This window comes from Grammomys surdaster, unplaced genomic scaffold, assembly GCF_004785775.1.
Source record: "Grammomys surdaster isolate TR1022 unplaced genomic scaffold, NIH_TR_1.0 225, whole genome shotgun sequence".
Taxonomy (NCBI): domain Eukaryota; kingdom Metazoa; phylum Chordata; class Mammalia; order Rodentia; family Muridae; genus Grammomys; species Grammomys surdaster.
In genome coordinates, this window is record NW_021604670.1 from 5,931,836 (window position 1) to 5,947,134 (window position 15,299).

At 42.3% G+C, this 15,299-nt stretch overlaps 1 protein-coding gene across 1 annotated transcript; it reads left to right on the forward strand.

The window, feature by feature from the left end:
- The first annotated feature begins 7,345 nt into the window (after window positions 1-7,345).
- Window positions 7,346-15,238, forward strand: LOC114626009 (cyclin-dependent kinase inhibitor 2A-like). Its single transcript, XM_028773381.1, has 3 exons — window positions 7,346-7,510; window positions 13,229-13,527; window positions 15,134-15,238. Exons 1-3 carry the CDS (start codon window positions 7,385-7,387, stop codon window positions 15,165-15,167), a joined length of 459 nt encoding a protein of 152 aa, XP_028629214.1. The 5' UTR covers window positions 7,346-7,384; the 3' UTR covers window positions 15,168-15,238.
- The last annotated feature ends 61 nt before the right edge of the window (window positions 15,239-15,299 follow it).

Sequence of the window (15,299 nt, forward strand, 5' to 3'; positions counted from 1 at the left end):
CTGATCTCTAATGTGGCCTTTTACAAGCACATAACAGACAAGAAAAACAATTTTTAGACAGGATCTCATGTATTTAGCTTAGACAGGTTTTGAAATAAGAATCTGAACACCTCCTGGGTGCTTGGATTACTGGCAACAGGCCACCAGACCTTGTTTATATAGTTCTGGGGACCAAACCCAGGGTACTTTGTGAACTAAGCTGTATCCCCAGCCAATTTTGTACCACAGGATGAGATCGATATAAATGCTTACACTGTACTATATTCCGCTGTTCTGTGTAGATACCACCCTAAGGAAAGAAAATATCTGATGAAAACCAGTTCAGGAAGAATGAAAGTTGCCTTATATTATAGCTATATAGTGTTAATTTGTAGTTCAACTATAATCTGGAATGAGATGATTGTTAGGTTTAGGAGTAGGGCTGCCCCACACTTTGAGACAGGGTCTCCCAATGAATTGACTGTGTAGAGCAGTCTAACCTCCAACCTACCTACCTCTGCCTCCCAAGTGCTACAATTAAAGATGTTTGTTTGATTTCAAGGCAGTTTCCCTATGTGGCACAGATTGACCTGGATTCTCTGTTCTCCTGGGTTAGTCATTGGGAGAGTGCAGATGCGTGTGTGCTCTCTGACTGACATAGTTAATATATTTAATACAATGTAAAATAGTTACTTAAATGTAGGTATTTTTTTTATTGGGTTTTGGTTTTGTTTCTTTGAGATAGAGTCTCACTATACCCTTGGGTGCCTGAAATTTCCTGTATAAACTGGACTGGCCTTGAATGCATGGAGACATGCCTACCTCTGCCAAGGGCTAGAATTAAAGGTCTGTGCCACCATGCTCCACACTCCCCAAAGTTAGCAATTTTAAAAGTGAGATTCAATGTAATAAACAATTTTGTAATGATTTCCTTAGACTGGGAGCCATGGGGGATCTTCATCATCTTCAACAGACTTTTGAGTTTTACAAAGTAGTCTCACCTGGTATCACTAGTAAGCACATTTCATTGTCAAAGCCCATCCCCATAAAAATTGCACACCAGCGATGAATTAAGAGTGTTATGTGAGTGAAGAACTGAGTTGTGGGGAGTCTTGCCCCCATAAAGATGGCTTTCAGGTCTGGGAAAGCTGGCCAGGGCTGTGACCTGAGGCTTTAACTGTAATTGTGCTGGCTCATTTAAGATTTAAGGAAAGGATACTTGCTGTTCTGACCCATCTCTGAAGCCCTGGGATGATGGGTCCCATCTTAGCATTGGCATCAGCCCTGTCATCTTTCTCTTTACTCACCCTCACCCAACCATGCCTGCTACACGCATACTGAAGTATTTGAATGACTTCAGACTGAGAATCACTGGTTGACAGGGCTAATCTCTTAGAGGTTTGTTGGGCCTCCTGAGGCCCCAAGAGCACCAATGGGTGTCGGAGGAGCTCTACACAGCTCAGATATTGGTCCCTGCATCCCTCAGCTCCTACCACCTTCCCTGACTCCTTCCTCTCAACCTTCCCGGTTCCTAGAGATGATGCTGATTTAGTGGGCTGCCAAAGCAAGACCAGATAACCAGAACTTAGACCCTAGATCCACCTATCACCACTTGCTGCTCAGGCACTCCTTCCAAGTCTTTTATAGTCTCCTCTGGACCGGTTCCCTCCCCAGGGCGACATCCACAGATAAGGTATATTCAGATACCAGCAGTGTAGGTGTTAGCGGCCTTTCAGGAAAAGGCTTTCACAGGACACTTAAGGAGTTGTATCCAGCAGAGTCAGACTACCATAGATTCAGATGTGACAGGAGATCATATCTGTGTCACCAACTCTGCTGTTTTTGGAGGGGTGATGGTGGGAAAGAGTAAATCAGCTTTATTTAGAACAGCCAAGGATGCCGCACTTCGAAGATTCCCAGCCAGGTTCTATGGAGTCCTGGCCTCTACTTCTACATCTGAAGTGCAGCATGCCTTCTAGAGGCAAACAGTAATTTTCCAGCAACCTCTCCTTCTTTTTGTAGTGCACAGCTCCCTCATTAGCGGGAGATCTTAAAATTACTAATCAAAACTGAACACCACTTCACCAGTCAAAGCAAGTCCCACTTCTAGGATGGCAGGCAAAATGCAGCCCAAGAGAACTTGTGAGAAAAAAAAATGTCCTAAAAGTATCCTCCAACTTCAGACTTCAACAGATCCACCAAATCAAAATTTGTGCTATGTCAGTGTAATCAGCAAGCCCAGGTGAACTTAAGATTGTTGGTGCTACCAAATATCAATGTCATCTTGAAGAAGGGCCCCAGAACAGTCACTGTGTTTCAACAAAACCATGATCAGAAGAGAAAGTGGTAAAGTGGGAAGATTAAAATATTAATCTTGCTATAAGATTGGAATCTCCAAAGCATCACAATCATTTTTAGACAGCTTTACTTTTCAATTAGGGAATGTATATTGGTTCTGCTTATGAAAACGTAAAACATTTTACCACAGAGGGCTTTTTAATTCTTCTTCAACACATGGTCGATTCCCATCCCTTGCCACCAAATCACCTTCTTGCAACTAGCTCAAATGATTACAGAACCCAATAAAAACCAGGAGATTTGAGATGGAGCTGTGGGTGCACTAGCTACAGGCTCTGCCACTGGAAAACTCCCCAACCCCCAAGGGGAATTGGGTTCAAGAAAGAGCTACTTCGTAGACGTTTAGAATTGTCTGAATAAAGTTAGCTAATCTCTTATGTAAATTGAAACTAAGAAAACTGCACAAAGTTCTCTCCCTTGTGTTTGCTTTCTTCGTGGAAGCATGCAAGAAACCAGCAGGTGGGAGGTGGGGGACCGGGTACAGTACAGCAGCAGCAGACTCGGCTGTTCCTGTGGATTCCTCTGGCTCACCCTCCTGGAACTCTAGTCCTGCAGGTCTTTGATGGACCTCAGTATAACACCTGAGATGGATTCTGGGTATGATTTGGATATATAGGCCAACATTGCTTATTTAAAATCTGATTTTTGCTTAACTGTTTTTTAAATGTGGGGAAGATGTTTATAGTTTAGAGTTAAGCATATTTTGGACTCCAAGTAGGAGAATAACTGAAAATCAAAGAAGGAATCATTTCACAAAAAGATACCTTTTAGCATTTGCAGAGGGGAAAGAATCTCAAGAGATACCAGATTTGTATAATCCGAGGTTATGTTACGAGGGGAAGACATAATGGGCTATTTTAAAGCGTACAGTGTCCGATTGAAAATTCTGTATAGAAAACCCATAATAAAATTATCTGCTCAAAATTCTGTTATACTTCACTTTGTTTAAACAAGATGAATAAGTCTCTCTCCATATACATATGAATAAGGGTTTCATTTTACTTTATTATCTAAACCAGACTTTGAGTAACCTAAAATGCTGTTTTTTATTTTAAAAGGAGGGAAGGAAAATACAAGGGTTTCAGTGGTTTAAATTATTTATTTAAATGAAAAGCCTATAGTAAAATATTACCATAACATGATGAAGCTGACCATCAAAAGACCGGGCCTTTGTGTGTCTGTAGAAGCACAGAAATGGGTGGGGAGCGGGGGAGGTGAATAACTTGAGCTGGAAGAAAATGCAGTTGTAAGAAGCCCCAAGTTAGGGTACCTTTTGAGTGCAATCATAGTTTCTTCTTGGCCTTACCAGGTGTCCCCCTCTGTCACATTACCGATGGATTCAGAAAAATTGGTGTTTTACTTTCTCTTCTGAGTGCCACTGTTTCCTAGATTTGCTTCTTCTGTTCAGTCGCCAGATCATCTGACTCAGCCTTTGTGTGGTGAGCCTTGCATCTAATTTAAAGACACAGTAGCTATCTGACTTCCTTCAGCTGAAAATCCTCCTCCATAAAAAAAGTAGTTTCTTTTTATTTTGAAAGAATTAAGAGCCCATGTAATGTGAAATACTTTGAATTTTACACACCAAGTTGTTACAGCAGAATATGTTCTATGTAATACCACATTCCTTTAAAAGAAGCACATTCAGTCATTCTTCCAAAAAAATTATTGGAAGTATATTTTCTCTCAGAAGTGATTTTGAGGAGCTTACTAGAGAAATCTGAACTGCATTACCTCATCTTAGTGTTCTTATGGTTTTGAAATTTTACTGTCTTGTCTTGTGTTTAAAGATGAAGGCTCAGATAAATATCACAACCTGTAAAATGTCATTGGTTAATAATTTCTATATTACTGACGTTGTTTGCTTCTGGACTTAGGAGCAAACATACACACATTATTTCATTTTCTGGTACTTTGAGGTGGAGTCACTCTCATTCTGTAACCCAGGCTGGCCTGGTACTCACAGCCATCCTCAGCCTCCTAAGTGCTGGCATGGACGATGTGTATCACCGTGCTCAGGGGTCCACACATTTTTAATCTCCTTAAGTCACTCAGCATGAGTCTCAATGTCCTAGTAAATATTTACTGATTCAGTGGGAAAGTTCAAAACACAAGGCAATATAATAATTGCTGAAGTTCTTATGCTCTCCCAAGTCTCTGCATTTCACAAATTTAAGCTGAAATCGCTCATGAATATAAATTACTTGTTTCTGCTTTGATTTAAAAGCAGCAGGTGAGAGGCTCTACGCTAACACAGTTTGAACAGTCTGAAGCAGAGGAACAGTCTGAAGCAGTGTTCACACAGCCTGGGATCAAATTTGTTTCCTTTTTACTTCCTAAGCTGTTGTGATTTTGGAGCATCAGAGATTTCTCCACTTCCATTTTGTTTCTAGCTGTAAGCCTGAGGCAGCAGTTTACGATATTTATGTAATGACAGGTAGAAGTAGGTAGAGGATGTCAATCTCTCTGCAAACATCCAAGTAAGATACATCTAACAATCAAGTCCTAGCCAAATCCAACATAAGATGCCATATGAAAGTTAGTGTAAAGTCGCCTGCTTCTGAATCTACAACTGCATAGATCCCCTGTATGAAAGCATATAGGGTACAATTGTATGTACTATCTGGATAATAATATCTATAATTTTCTGTAGTAGAAAATCAGTGTAGTTGTGAAAACCAAAAGTATTGTTATTAATCTATCTTTGATCTCAAACAATTTCAGTGACCTGGTATAGTGATTTCTACAGAAAGCACTGGTGATTATTGGACTTCTAACCCCTGCAACTTACTCACAAAAAGTTTTTAAATATTGCTTTAAAAGTGTGTGGGGGGTATTGAAGCCATTTTTAAACCCCTCAAAATTTCTGGAATGTGAAAGTTAATATTTTTGAGTCATTTATGATAACTCATAACTCCTTTGAAGGAGTTATCCAGAATTGGAATTCCAGACACACAAATGCAGAACACACCATTCTTCCTTCCAGTTAGCAATCAGAGGGCAACACTTGTTTTTAAAGAAAAATCTACTCCATAAGGGACTTTATAAAGGGGGTAGGTGTAAACCAGTATCAGTGATAAACTCTTGGTTCCCCTGTTTAGCCTAGTTTTCCCAGGGTGAACATCGGTTATGAATTTTCACTTGAAATACACTCAAAGGAAAAGTGGTAGGCTACAGAGCAGAGGAAGCATTGGATACAGTGACTCACCTCAGAATCACTTTCCATAATCTAATAACTAGTTTTTCTCGGAATGTTATTTTTTTTAGAACACAGGTACTTTTGTGACCACAGTGATCCCTTTAGATGGTTGAATCCCCAAAAAGGGAATCACAGCTATTAGAAGGGAGTTTACCTATAGGTCCTTATAACTTCTGCAGGAATATACAGTTATGAATAAGGGTAAAGAGGAAATTGACATTAATGGCCTTCATCATTAACATGAGAGAACATGTATGTGTTCCAAAATAATAATTTGTATTTATTGAAAACCCACTATATACCTGGATCTTCACAGACTATCCATTTCTCCCCAAAATGACCTTTTCTAGGTAAATTTTATTTTCTTTACAGACCTCAAGAAGTTTACATAATTTACTTAAACCTGAGGAGAGAGAACAAAGCCTCAGAAAATTTACATAGTTTATTTAAACTAAACCCAGCTTGCTTGGTAGTAGCCTATATTCCCAGCAGTTGGAGAGGCTGAAGCAGGGCCAACCTGGGGTATAAGGTGAGACACACACACACACACACACACTCTCTCTCTCTCTCTCTCTCTCTCTCTCTCACACACACACACACACACACACACACATTTGAATTCGTGGAGCTGGAAAATGAGGGGTCGGTTCTCTGTCTCTGTAGTTTTGTGCCCACAGGATGATTGACATTCTCACCACACACATATGTGAAGTCAAAATAGCTGTGGCCGGCCGTATAAAGAATATGGAGAGAGAAAATTATTTTAAAAATCTACAGGAAATAATGCCAGGCCTTTAATTCTGGCACTCAGGAGGCAGAAAGCAGGCAGAGCTCTCTGAGTTTTTGTTGAGTTCCAGGAGTGGAAAAAAGGGCCATTGCCTTTCCAGTGAGGACTGCCTTATTTAATCTTCCCTTTTGTCTAGTACTGGTAATTCTGCTCAAAGCGTGTTCTTCCTGCCTCACAAGATTGCAAGTTTCTAATGAACAATTTAAACGTGTGCAATTGGATATGCAGTAGTTCCTAACGTTTATGCGCAGCATATCAACACAATCAAACTTACAACAGCCCCCATAGAATAGAAATACTTTATAAACAGATTGCCGTCCGATGAATTCACCCCCTCACCTTTTTACATTTTGTACAGAATCCTAGCACTGATATACCGCAGCATCAGAAATGTTTCTGAAAAATCCCTCGCCAAGATTCAGGTTTCATACTGGGTGTAGTATCCTCCAAAATGAGTTGTTTAAGCTAGGGTTGTTGGGATCTCAGCTTGGCAAGGATGTAACTCTTTCTTCTGAGTAAAGAGGACACCATTTTTTCTAAGAGGTTAAATACCTTAAGTTTCAATTTGGCGATGAAAATTACTCTCCTTCGTTTTTCTAAAACCTGGATGTTGCACTGGGGAGGAAGGAGAGATTTCGAGCTGGTGGAAAATGGGCTAGTTCACTTTCTCAAAAGACACGTGTGTGCTTCGTTGGTGTACCCGCCCGGAAGGAACCCAAGGGGTGGCCAGGAATGGGGGAGGGGTGTCAGCTTGGGTAGCAGGTGGGGGCTGTCCGATCCTTTAGCGCTGCTTCAACCCCCAGCTCTCCACAGTCCATGCTCCATCCCCTTCCCCGATCCCGGGGGTGGGCAACAGTGGCTTCAGGGATGTCCAATTCATGCTAAATTCAGGGCAAATAGCGCCACCTATAGCGGGCTGTGGAGCTAGGTCAGGAGCAGAGCGTGGTTCGCCCCCCATCCTCAGAGGAAGGAAGGAGGGCCCCACTGGTCACACGACTGGGCGACTGGGCGGGCACTGGATCTCCGCGAGGAAGGCAGACTCGGGGAGAGCGATCTGGAGCAGCATGGAGCCCTCTGCAGACAGACTAGCCAGGGCGGCGGCTCAGGGCCGTGAGCACGAGGTGCGGGCACTGCTGGAAGCCGGGGCTTCGCCCAACGCCCCGAACTCTTTTGGTCGTACCCCGATTCAGGTAGGCAAGGAGTATCTCATCTGCACTGGGATAACTTTAGTTCAGAAAGAGCTAACATTCAATTACCATTTGAAATGCATCCCCCAGATTTTTTGTTTGTTTTTGTTGTTGCTGCTGCCCTCCCCGTCCCCCATTAAACTAACTTGTTACAGTGTAACCATTTTGGCATCGAGTTTTCAATGTCTTATTATTGAGAATTCTTATTTCTCCCATTTACTGTCAGTAGGTTAGTTCTGCTTTTGCTTTTACCAGCTTACTAAGTTTCAACCTAAAAGGAGCCCAAGTAATATCTATGCGTAACCATCGTTTCTAACTTTAACAAAGAAAATTCCTGTGAAACAAATGTGCATTCCAGAAGCCTGTGCATAATAAGGTGAAGAAAAGTAACACCAGTTGGAACTTGACTAAAAAGGCTGGACTGTGCCTTCTGAAGCTGCAACATAGAATCTATTTTACACACTTTAAATTACAGAATAAAAATAAATAAACGAGTTTCGGACCTTGAGATCACTTGCAAGTCAAGGATGGAAACATTTTAGATTCTAGACAGGTTGGGTGGTCGTACAAGATAAATGTGAGCCCTTTAAAATAGTGTGTCTGTAGTCTACAGTTTAGCATTTGGAGTGTTACCAGTGGCTGAGGAGTTTGCCCTTGGAGTCCTAAAATATGTACGAGAGGACCTTATTTATTGAATGCAGATAAGTAAAAGAAAGTCAGGTTGATAGTTTTAATAACTATTTAGTAAGGGGGAAAGTATGGTTCAGAACCATAAACAACTTAGTGTTTGAGACGGAAATACTTAGTTGAAAGAGGGGGGAGAGAGGGAAGGAAAGGAAAGGAAAGGAAAGGAAAGGAAAGGAAAGGAAAGGAAAAAAGCAGGGCTATGAAGGTATACACCTCTTTAATCCCAGAATCAGGAGACAGAGGCAGAGTAATCTTTCAGCTTTAGATCAGCAGGGATGACCTATACAGAGAAAACCCTGTATAGAAATGCCTCCCCCAAAAAGGAAGAGAAAAAAAAGGGAAAAAGCAACAAAAATTCAAGATACTTTCTTAAAAAGATTTAGTATTCATTTTATTTTGCCGTTTCATCTTTTCCATACAATAAAAGATGTGAGCAATTTTTAAAACCAATTTTATGAGCAAGATGGAGGTCTTCAACACACATGTGGTGCACACAATAGTGTTACATTCTCCTTTCTGTATTTCCCTTACAGTTTTCCTGAAACCTAAGTTAGTTTTACTTTCTTCAGAGAATGATTCAGCAATACTAGTGCAATTGATTATATATATGTGTGTGTGTGTGTATAGATAGATAGATAAATAGATGGATAGATAGATAGATAGATAGATAGATAGAGAAATTTATATTTAAAATCACACAAAATGCTGAGTGACTGTGTCCACTGCCTTCTCTCTCTCCTCCACTCCAACAGCACTGAATATGAGATGTTTGAAGTTGCAAAGCAATCTGTGGCCAACAAAAACTATGTTGGATGAGGTGATGACACTTCAGCCCTCTACACTTGGACACACACACAGACACACACACACACACACACACACACACATGAGAGGGGGGAGGGAAAGATGGGGGTGAGAGAGAAAGGAAGGGGGAGGGATGGAGGGAGGTTGGGTGGTGACTCCAAAAGGATGACCAAGTTGAGAGAGCAAATTGATTAAATGTTCCTCTTGGGAGCCGAAGGTTCCTGAAGGCTTATCAAGGTCCACTCTTCAAGCTTATTCTAGTGGCAAACTTCTTGGCCATCCATGTGGATTGTTTGTTTGTTTGTTTTTTTGTAATGTTGTATTCAAGACTGTTGTTGCTAATATGATTCTTGAAAGACTCCTGAGGCTAAAACTTTCAACAGGAGAGGAGGAGATAGCAGCTGAAGCTGTGGGTAAACAAAAGCAGTAGCATAAGAGTAAGACTTGTTCCAGAGGCTACTTGCCAGAGCTTGATCGTTATTATACATACACTGGGCAAAAGTAACAATGCCTCAATTACATTAGCATAACATTGTCCTTAAAGTCCTGTAGTCGAGGTACAGATTCCAAGCCTATGGTCAAGTTTATTCTAGTATGAACATAAGTTTCTTTATTCTTAGCCCTAGATAAAATTAGTTCAAAAACTGTGGGTTCTCTGTACAAAGAGGTGCTTGGGGCTTTCTTATTTTCTCCAAAGCAAATTCTGCCTATTTTATTGCCAAGTCAACTTTACAGAGTTTTACATTTTTTATTGCACCGATTTATTTATTTAGTTGAAAGGGTGCTGTGTGTGCCGGTCAGTGGACAACTTGTGGGATGTAGTTCCCTCTTCCCACCATATAAGTCTGGAAAATGGACAGTCAGGCTTTTCAGCAAAGCCTTTTATATGCAGAGCCATCTTGTATACCCTAAAAGAGCCTTTAAAAGTTGCCATTGTAAGTCAAACAACTTGGAAAAAATTTTATGTGACAGTTACTACAATATGACCTTATTCATGTTTTGAAACTGCAATCAGGTGACTTGAAGTTACCATTCCCATTGCTACTGTGAGCATGACTTCCAGCCTCAAGTCAAGCTCCCAGTTGAGCAGCAGAACTACTACTTATATAGTTGGCTTCTTTATTATTCTTTATTATTATTTGTGTATAGGTGTTTTACCTGAATGTGTATCTGCAACACATGCATGTCTGATGTCCACCCAAGGCCAGAAAGTATGAGATCCCCCAGAACTGGAGTCCGTACTCATAACAAATAGTTATGCATCTTTGTGGTGATTGTGAATTCCATTTCAAAATGACTCTCTGGTAGATGGAGGGAGCTAAGAAGGTTGAGCTTTTGCTTCTCATGCACGAAGCATGGTGTTGAGTCCAGCCCAGTCCTTAATGGGAATGGCTTTATTTGTTGTTGTTGTTGTTGTTGTTGTTGTTGAGAGGGGTTTTCTTTGTAGCCTTGGAATCAAGAGCAGACCTGTAATCACAGTTACTTGGAAAGAGGATTGTGCTAGGAGGATTGACAGTCCAAAGCTAGCCTTTCTTTCATTTTTTTTATAGACATCAGCTATTTTATTACTGTGGAAAATATCAGACAGAAATGACTTAAAGGTAGCGTTTACCAGTCTGGGGTCAGGGGTTCCCTTGCTCCCAGGCCTGTGTGAGAGGAGACATCATAGTTGAAGGGAATAGCAAAGGGAAGAACAACTCCTCTCATGGTAGACGGAATGCAGGGAGGAGCAAGAACAGAGAGTGCTGGGTGTATTTACCCCCACTAGTCCCCGTCTTCCACTATGTACATCTACCCTATGTAACCTTGAAAAATAGCATTTTACTAAACGTAGCAAAATTATCTAAACCAATAATCTATACCAATACATTTTTCATAAGATATGTCTTTTTTATATTAATAATCTCTTTTATTAAAGGACTGTTATAGCACAGCCAACAACTAATCAGACCATATAATATATCGATTAGTCATAGCTTCTTCTACTTTTTGTGAGATTACTTCTCTTTTGTCAATTAATTGTTGAGAGAAATTAGGATTTACATCTCTCTTGAGAATATTAAACAGAGACTTAAATTCTTTAGTGGAGAGCTTAAAATAAGATCTTAGCCAGTTAGCATCTCCTAGAGACTTTTGAAAATAATATGAATTAAGTAAGCTCTCTCTTTTTTTTTCAGACCCTTTATCTGTTTTTTTTAAAATGAGTATTTTACGTATTTACCTTTCAATGTTATCTCCTCTCCCATTCTCCCCCAAAATTCCTTATCCCATACCCCCTCCTCCTTTTTTTATGAGGGTGTGCTCCAAACAGCCTCCCAGTCCCATCTCCCTGCTCTCGAATTCCCCAACACTAGGGAATCCAGACTTTCATGACCATGACCATGGCCCTCCACTTTCACTGATGTCTGACCAGGCTACCCTCAATTACCTATACAGGTGGAGACATGAGTCCCTCTCTTTGTGCTCTTGGGCTGGAGGTTTAGACTTTGGGAGCTCTGGTTGAATCTTTTGATACTCCTTCTAGAAAGGACCAAAGCACCCACACTTTGGTCTTCCTTCTTCTTGAGTTTCATGTGGTCTATGTGTTGTGTCTTAGGTATTGTGAGCTTTTCTGCTAATATCCACTTATCAGTGAGTGCATACCTTGTATGTTCTTTTGAGATTGGGTCACCTCACTCAGGATGATATTTTCCACAAAGCTAGCCTTTCAAAATTTAAACTTGAGGAGTGTTTTGTTTTCTTATTACTGTTCTAACAAATTATAAATTTTCCTTTTATGTAAAATAGATTTTTCTCATATAACAAATCCTGATTACAGTCTCCCTCCTAGTCCTTCCCCACCTCCCCTCTTTTAGTTTGTAAGAGACAGGGGGGATCTCGTGCAGTGTAGTCTGGCTTCCAACATGAACCTTAGCTAAGGGTAGCTTTGAAATTCTGATCCCCCTGCCTCTACTTACTGGGTGCTGAGAATACAGGTATGCAGGGTTCATGCAGTGTTGGAGTTTCTTTCATATGCTAGGTCTTATAGGTGCTTTTACAGTCAACATGAGAAACTAGAATAATTTGGAAAGAGGGTACCTTAATTAAGAAAATATATCCACCATATTGGCCTGTAGGCAAGTCCTGGGGGGGGGTCATTTTCTTGATTTCTGATTGATGTGGGAGGATCCAACTCAGTGTGGGCAATGCGACCCTTAGTTGGTTTGCAAAAAAAGCAAGCTGAGCAAGCCATTGAGAGCATCCCTCCATTGTCTGCTTCAGTTCCTCCCTGCAGGTTCCTGTACCGCTTAGATTCCTGACCTGCCTTCCCTCAGTGATGAACTGTGATACCCTTTCTTCCCCAGGATATTTTTGCTCATGGTCTCTATAGCAGCAATATAAAGAAAACTAAAACACCAGGCAAGCATTCCACCAAAGGAGCCAGTTAGCACACATTTAATGACTAAAACAAACACAAAGTTATCATTATGTAATTATAGGAGCCGGATGTCTAAAATGAATCCAGAGGGATTCATTCCTTTAGAAGGCTAAAAGCCAGAATGGGCTTTCTTTTTCCTAGCTTAGTGGCTATCATTGGCCCAGGATGCCCACATCTTCTTTCTGACCTCTGTGTCCCTGCTTATATCTTCTCTGTGACAAGACATCTATGGAACCCTTGAACATATTCTGATAGGCTAGAGTGGATGGGAATTCAGGGAGCCTGGGTTTGCACACTTGGATAATGTGCCTCAAGAGCCTTAATATAGTGCTATGACTTTCCTCTCTAGTCACAGTTCAAAGGACCAATAATTAAAGATGTGAAGGGGACATTATTATTTCAGGGACAAGCTTTCTTATTTTATACTTAAAGGGATTGAAGTATAACATTACAGGAAGACAAGGTTAACAAAAAATTTATGAGAATTCTGGTTGTCTTTTTTTTTTCCCAACCACTTTTTAGTAATTTCCACACAATCCCAGTTCGTCTCAAATAAGTCAAGTGCGGTGTGTCTATGTCCCTGGCGATGTTCTACAAGGGTTTGAGCATCAGTAAATCTTAGGAAATACACTGTTAACCTGTGTGTAAGAAGAATTCCGAGGCGGGACTGGGAGCCTTTAAGGGGTAGAACCTCCTGACTGTGGATGTCTGATCCGGGTAGTTAACAAGGAGGCTTCTTAAGTACGGCTTCTCTTTTGGGTCCTGCCTTCACTCTGGCTGTGATCCCTCTACTCTTTCTTCTGACTTTTCAGGTGATGATGATGGGCAACGTCCAAGTAGCAGCTCTGCTGCTCTTCTACGGTGCAGAATCGAACTGCGCCGACCCTACCACCCTCTCTCGACCGGTGCACGACGCAGCGCGGGAGGGCTTCCTGGACACGCTGGTGGTGTTGCACCAGGCAGGGGCGCGTCTAGATGTGCGCGATGCCTGGGGTCGCCTGCCGCTCGACTTGGCCGTGGAGCGGGGACATCACGACGTCGTGCGGTATTTGAGTTCCGCGGAGAACGTCGCCCAGGTCGACAGGCATAGCTTCTGCTTAGGCACGCCCAGGTGAGCATGGCTGGTCTAAGGGCTTCTCAAACCCAGAAAAAGAAGATGCAATCCAAATGAGCCTGAGAACATGGACACTGTCCCATAAATTCCCATTTTACCCACCCACTTATTCCTGCTCAAGGCCTAGGCTGGGTACCAGGAGGGCAGGAGGGCCCAGTCTAGCATTCGGTTCTGCACACATCGGTAGAGCAGTAGTAGCAGAGCCTCGCTGTCATGCCACGGTATTGCAGCTTCTTAACCCTGCCTGGTGAAATGATTCCAGTTTCTAAGCCAAGTTACTCTACACCCTGTCCTTCAGCTCCTACGCAGCAAATTTGTAAACCTTGGCCTTCGCAATGGAAAGTTTTCTAGGCCCTCTCCAGGGCGTTTTTGAGGGTGATCCCCTCCAAAGAGAGGAGGCTCCGTCCTTTCCCATCTTCCCAAGGTTACATTTTTGGGCTGGATGTGGCCCAGCTGTTAAGAGTGCTCTGCTCTTCCAGAATTTGATTCCCAGCACCTACTTCAGGCAGCTTATATCAGCCTGCAGTTTCGGCTCCAGGGGATTCAATGTCTGTAGCTTCTGTGAGCACCGCGCAAGCGGTGTATACACATAGTTAATAAAACCTAAGTGTCCCACTTCTTCTTGGAGACATGATTAAAGCACACATCAGTAAAAGCCTCCTTTTCCTTTCAAAACCTTCAGCAACCAGGAAGCTTTTCTTGGATCCCATCGTCTCTACACAACCCACCCGTACATAAAATGTCAGGCTTAAAGGCTTTCATTTGCTAAGGAGAAAATATTTTAATTTAAAAAGCAGAATACGAAAATAACACAAATGTTTAGTGTGAAAGCATGGTTTAGACGATATTAGAATAGATCCTGTTTCGACTGGAAAAAGTGCGCATCAGTCTCATTCTGGCCCTTGGAAGTTAGAGTGTTGACTGGATTAGATTCCAAGCTGCAAGCCAGAAGAGGAAGGCTCGGGGTGGGTCCTAGTTTGATGCCCCCCCCTTCCATCCAGGTGAACCTCTCTTTCAGGGCACATGTGGGAGGAAACCTGTTTTCAGTAAGTAGGCTTGCATACCATAGCTGAGGGGGTATGGTCAGGATAAAGAAGTGGTTTGAGAAACTCCTAAAGAAAGAGCTGGCTTGAGGAACAGTCGCAGAAGGGTGGGGAACTAGAAAGCGAAAGCCAGTCTTGTGAGTATCCTGAAGATCTTAAAAGGAGCCTCCAGAACCCATTACAGAGAAGGGAGACCGCGGGTGGGCCCCAGCCTTCCAGAGCAGGGTGTGTGTGGGGGTGGGGAGGTGGGGATGGGGGTGAGTGGGGGGATTGCGTGAGGAGTCTGCTCCCGGGCTTTGTATCTTGGTTTTTCTCCCGGAGCCAAGAGAGAGCCAGGCCTACCGCCATGCACAAGCCGCTTATAACCTACAGGAAACCCCGTGTTGGCTAGCGGGTATCCGAGACTAAAGATGCTCAGAAGGCTACTTAGAGAGCCTAGCAAGGAGATTGGGGAGGGGAAATGCTGCACACGGCCAGGAGCGACGCAGGAGCGGGGCAGGGTTGGCGCCTAGGACAGTTTTAAAACCGCCGTCCGATTGTTTTCTCTCTTTTCTATGCAGGTACCTAGGACTTCGCGGCCAATCCCAGGAGTAGAGCTAAATCCTGCCTTAGCCCGCCTTTTTCCTTTTTCTCCTTAGCTTCACTTTATAGCGATGCATATCTTCGAGTCTAGTGTGTGGCTTTAAAAAAAATATAATAATGCTTTTTGCAATCAGGGAGAGGGGG